General features: G+C 55.1%; 1 protein-coding gene across 1 annotated transcript; it reads left to right on the forward strand.

The window, feature by feature from the left end:
• The first annotated feature begins 2,417 nt into the window (after positions 1–2,417).
• LOC142819573 (uncharacterized) lies at positions 2,418–5,165 on the forward strand. The gene is made up of 2 exons (XM_075907626.1): positions 2,418–3,680; positions 3,957–5,165. The coding sequence occupies exons 1-2, from the start codon at positions 3,480–3,482 to the stop codon at positions 4,293–4,295; spliced, it is 540 nt and encodes a 179-aa protein (XP_075763741.1). The 5' UTR covers positions 2,418–3,479; the 3' UTR covers positions 4,296–5,165.
• The last annotated feature ends 830 nt before the right edge of the window (positions 5,166–5,995 follow it).

Raw genomic sequence — 5,995 nt, forward strand, 5'->3', positions numbered from 1 at the left:
TTATTGCCTCTCCCGGATACAGCACAGCACAGATGTAGTCTGTTCACAGAGCTGGGCTAGGATGCCTCAGGCCCCCTTGAGATGGGGGAGACTGGGCCCCTAAACTCCAGCCCCTTCTCCTAGGCTCTCCTCCATGCTCTCCCACAGTAACTAACTAAATTCCCTTGCAGCCCTGCCCCCCAGTCAGGGCAGCATTCCACCTTCCTTTGTTCCTCTCCATGGGGGGTGTCTGGCCCCTGGCTCAACAAGTTTGGCATTACCTCTGCCTAGCGAGGTTTTCCCTGCTGGGTCTTGCTCCAGACAGCAGGGGTCACCACAGCCCAGCAAGTACCCCCACTACGTCACAAATGTAGATTGTGATGGAATGTTAAGTGTGTCCGGTATTTTTGTTGAAACCGTCTGGCAACCCTAGGCATGGGGTAATGCAGAGAATCAAACTGGAGAGGGATTATGGGCCTGAGGGGAGCAAGGCTGGAGCAGAGGGAAGATGGGATGGGGATATAATTTTACTTTGCAAATGCTGCACTTTCCTTTACTCCCCACTTCTTTGCCTCCCTCCCCAATTAGCTATTTGGCTGCAATCTCCCCTTTCACCTTTTCTGCATCACTCTCCCAAACACCCTCCCACTCCCAAACTCCCTCTTATACCTCCAACTCACATTCTCTCTTGCTGCCAAACTCCCTTCCACACCCTAGCCTTCTCACCTCGTCCTGCACCCCACCTTTCGCCCAGATCCTGCACCCACATCCCTATCCCACTTCCTGTCCCGCACACTGAATCCCTCATGTTTGTTCTCACCACAGAGCCTAAGGGGAGCCATAAAATCCACTAACTCTGAAACTCCAGAAAAATAAATCTAGCCTATGGGAAGCTTGGAACCTCAGTCCTGCCTATCCCTGCCCCTCACCCAGTGGGGTCTGGAGTGCCTGAAGAGTGAGGTGTCTCAGCTTGGTGTCACAACAGTGAGGGTTGGGTTTTTTTGGGAGGGTTGGGTTTTTTTTTGTTTGTTTCCCCCCCTTCTCACATGTGAAGTTCCCAACAGATTTTTCTGTTGGTCAGTGGCTCCTGATTCAAAAAAGATTCCCCACCCTGCCCTAAATAAAGAAAACATTGAAACCTTTTTGTGTTGGACATATTATTTTACTTTATTTAAAATGAAGTGTGATAACTAAAAGGAGAAAGTTACAATGCATAATCTGTTAGTAATTTACATTAAACCATTCTCCCCAAATGCAGCAATAGCAAAAGTGCGTGGCCATAATTATGTGATTAATGATGAATTTCTATTAGCAACTGATAGTACATGAAAAGGTTTGCATTGACCCTGGTGGAGAGAGCCCCTCCCCCTCTCCCAAGAGCGTAGCAAGGCCCAGGGCAGGAGGGTTAAATCTTGGCATGCCACTTCAGAAAGTTTGCTGACCCCTGGTTTAGCTGCACCAACTGAGTCAGCACCGGTAGTTGGGCCCTATGGACAGATTGTTGGGGGGAGTTAATTAAAGGTTTTGAAAGTCTCTGACACATGCCCACAGAGGAGCCACACTGGCACCGCACTGGGGCAGAGCAAAGGCCCAGGCGAGCACCCCAGGGCATGGCCTCCTCACCTTAGTTGTGCCTCCCCTGGAGTGCCTGCCTGTACCGTCATTGAGACCAGCCCGCAAAGGGGATGGGTGCTCTTTGCCCCCTCTGTCCTGTAGCTGGGAGTTCCACACACTGCCTCCCACGCATCCCCTGGCCCGCCATCAATGCACTCTGCACCCGCCAATCAGTGAGAGTAGCGTCCCACTCCAGCCAATAGGAGACCGCATGAGTGGGAAGAAGTGGAGCAGAACAGAACTACGCTTCCCAGCATGCCTCGCGTCAGGGAAGGCCCCGAGCACCAGAATAAGGGATCTCCGGAAAGGGGCTTATTTTCCGCAAGATCCCGTCTAGACTGGCGCTTTTCTCCGGCAAAACCCCGAGCCGGAAAAAAGTGGCAGCCATGTTCATGCAAATGCCGTGGGGGATATTTAAATCCCCCGCGGCATTTGCAATTCCGAAGTGTCTCATTAGCATCCCTTTTCCGGAAAGGGGTGCCAATGTAGACACAGCCGAGCTGTAAGAGTGGTTTAACCTGTCTTCTCTCCTTCCCACCCTGTTCTAAAGACAGACATAAAGCAGATTCCATGGGGGCTACGTCTAGACTGGCATGATTTTCCGGAAATGCTTTTAATGGAAAAGTTTTCTGTTAAAAGCATTTTCGGAACAGAGCGTCTAGATTGGCACGGACGCTTTTCCGCAAAGCACTTTTTGCGGAAAAGCGTCCGTGCCAATCTAGATGCGCTTTTCCGGAAAAAAGCCCCGATCGCCATTTTCGCGATCTGGGCTTTTTTACGGAAAACAAATCTGAGCTGTCTACACTGGCCCTTTTGCCCAAAAGTTTTGCACAAAAGGACTTTTGCCCGAACGGGAGCAGCATAGAATTTCCGCAAGAACACTGACAATCTTACGTAAGATCGTCAGTGCTTTTGCAGAAATTCAAGCGGCTGGCTGATTTTCTGGAAAAACTGGCCAGTCTAGACACAGCCTGGGACTGTGTCTACATTGGTGCGATTTTGCGCAAAAGCAGCTACTTTTGCGCCAAAACTTTCTGCCTGTCTACACCGACCGCAAGTTATTGCGCAAGAACACTGATGTTCTAAAGTATGAAATCAGGGCTTCTTGCGCAAGAACTATGATGCTCTCACTCAGGAATAAGCCCTCTTGCGCAACTGTTCTTGCACAAGAGAGCAGTGTAGAAAGGCAACATGAATTTCTTGCTCAAGAAAGCCCTATGGTTAAAATGGCTCTCTTCCGTTTTCCGTTAAAAGTATTTCCGGAAAAACGTGTCTAGATTGGTCCCGGAGTTATCGTTAGAATGATGCACTTTTGCGGAAAAGCGCGTCTAGATTGGCGGCGCACTTTTTCACAAAAGCAGAAGCCCGGAACCATTTTGAAGAGGGTAGAAGGCCACCAGACCTTTCCGGGGGCGCGGCTGGAGCTCCATTCAGACACGTGCTGAAAGGGGTCTCACTGGACAGCCGTTTGTCTCCTGCTCCGTGCGTTGGGACCTCTGGCAGGGACTGACAGCCATAGCAGGTTTGGTGGTTGCCCTCTGATTTTTGGGGACTCCACCCTTTTGCCCCCTACTGCTTTTCCCTGAGTTTTCTTTCTTGTGCCCTGCTCTGTCTGCCATGGACCCGTGGGTGGCCATGTGCCTGCTCTGGCCCCTGTCGGCCATGTCCAAGTGCCTGCACCTCGTGCTGCAGGCCGGTGCCCTGGTGTTCCAGGACCAGGAGGCAGAGATCGCATTCAACTCCCTCACCAGGGAGACCCTGGCGACCCTGTGGCATTAGCACCCCAGGGTGGAGAGGCCGTCTGGAGATTGGACACCAGTACCGACTGGTGGGACCGGCTGGTCCTCGGGCAATGGGACGACCAGCAATGGCTCTGGAATTTCCGCATGCAAAAGCGGACGTTCCTGGAGCTGTGCACCTGGCTAACCCCCGTGCTACAGAGAACCACCACCCGGCTGCGTGCACCCATCCCCGTCAACAAGAGGGTCACCATCACGCTGTGGAAGCTGGCCACCCCGGACAGCTACCGCTCGGTGGCACAGCAAATCGGGGTGGGAAGATCAACTGTCAGTGTGATCATCATGGAGGTAAGTCCCAGAGGGAGTGGGGTGGGAGGAGGGTGCTGCACTCCATGCCCAGGGGCAGCCAAGAATCCAGGCTGGGGTTTGGGCCGTCCCTCCCTTGCACAGGCCTGCTGGTGGGGGGGGGGGCCATGGGGCGAGGGGGGCCCTGGTGTGTATGTGTGTGTTTGTGTGTGCGTGCGTGAGGACAGAGGGAATCACGGGGGAGGGGCCCAAGGGAGCGCACACTCACCCCTGCCTTATGTGATGTGTTCCCTTGTGTTTTTCTGCACCCTTCTGCAGGTCGTCCACGCCATCAACGACGTCCTGCTCCCAAGAGTCCTCCGCCTGCGCGACATGGATGGTACCATGGCCGGCTCCGCTGCCCTCGGGTTCCCCAACTGCGGGGGAGCCCTGGATGCAACCCACATCCCTGTCCGGGCCCCGGAGCATCGAGCAGTCCATTCCACGAACAGGAAGGGGTACTGCTCTATTGTTCTCCAGGCCCTCGTGGACCACCGGGCCGCTTCCTGGACATCTACGGGGGCTGGTCCGGCCGGGCACACGACGCCCGCATCCTCTGCAACTCCGGACTCTTTCGCAGGCTGGAGGCAGGCACCTACTTCCCCCGGCGGGACTTGACTGTTGGGAATGTGCCTATGCCCATCTGTGTCATCGGGGACGCGGCCTACCCCCTGCTGCCCTGGCTAATGCGGCCCTACACGGGGCGGCCGGACCAGAACCAGGCCTGGTTCAACGACCGCCTCAACCGAGCCTGAAATCAGGTGGAGCTCGCCTTTGGACGTTTGAAAGCCTGCTTCCGTTGTTTGCTCACCTGTCTCGATATGGGTGAGCGGAATGCAACGGAGGTACTGGCCGCGTGCTGCGTGCTCCACAACATTGTGGAGCGGAGTAGGGAGGCCTTCCTCCCTGCATGGATGGCAGCCGAGGCACAGACGTTTGAACAGCCCCACACAGCTGCCATCCACCAGGCACACCAGGATGGGGTCTCCCCATACGACTCCCTCCCGTCCTCTACCCTTCCCCCCGCCTTACCTCCCCCAGTTGTAAAGCGTCGGTTCCAAGCACATCAGCCGTCATCGTGACTGTTCGTCGGGTGCTTCGGACGTAGTTTAGGGTTTTTCTTTTTAGTTTAGGCTAGGGTTTAGGCCACCATTGCCTGTCCCAGCTGTCCCGAAGAACAGGAAAAGGATTCGTGGTTCGTGCGGAAGGCTCGAGTCAACGTACCCGATTCCAGTCGTCTTCGAGGGATCTCCTGGCTGCTCCTCTCCCGAGGCCCGGAAGGACCAAAGGATTGAGGTTACCAGCAACACTACAATCGTCCCCTGCGTCTAGACTACGTACATATTCTTTTGTGTGCGTCTTTTAACCTTTCTTGCTTGTTTGTTATCTATGTTAATATAGTTGTGGTTTAAATTTTACTTAAAAGTCTCAAGTATTTATTTGTGCGCCACACACCAATGACCACTTAAAGGGACGACCGGTGATAGATACAGAATTTGGTGTCTGCATTTTGTAACCCTTTAAAATTGAGGTGGCTAATTGGCATCTCAAATCATTTATTACAGTTACCTCAAGTAACACAATAACCAACACAATAATCAACAGAAAAATAGTCTTTTTATTTACAAGGGGGAGGGGGAGGAGACCTTCAACTGGGACGGGGAGGAGAAGGAGCTACTGGTAAAGGTGGCCCCTGCGAGTGCTCCTGCGGGGGCAGACCTGCACATGCGGGGCAGGCCACATCAGGGCAGGCTGCATGGGGAGGTGGGCAGGAGCAGGAGGCATTGGAGCAGGGGCGGCAGGAGCTGGGGGCATTGGAGCAGGGGCGGCAGGAGCTGGGGGCATTGGAGCAGCGGCGGCAGGAGCAGGGACAGGAGAGGGCATAGGAGCAGGGGCCATTGCAGGGACAGGAGAGGGCATAGGAGCAGGGGCCATTGCAGGGACAGGCGGGGGCATAGGAGCAGGGGCCATTGCAGGGACAGGCGGGGGCATAGGAGCAGGGGCCATTGCAGGGACAGGCGGGGGCATAGGAGCAGGGGCCATTGCAGGGACAGGCGGGGGCATAGGAGCAGGGGCCATTGCAGGGACAGGCGGGGGCATAGGAGCAGGGGCCATTGCAGGGGCGGCAGGGGGCATGGACAGTGCTACCGGAGGGATGGCGGGGGCATGGGGTACAGCCATGCCGTAGTGGATGGCATGCGCGATGTGTGATGTGAGGATGGCCATGGAGTCGGCCATCCTCATGCACTGGGCCTGGAAGGCGCCCCAGGCCTCCTGCCGCCATTGCAGGTCCCCCTGGACGCGCTCCCAAATGGAGC

This window comes from Pelodiscus sinensis, chromosome 24 (genome assembly GCF_049634645.1).
Source record: "Pelodiscus sinensis isolate JC-2024 chromosome 24, ASM4963464v1, whole genome shotgun sequence".
Taxonomy (NCBI): domain Eukaryota; kingdom Metazoa; phylum Chordata; order Testudines; family Trionychidae; genus Pelodiscus; species Pelodiscus sinensis.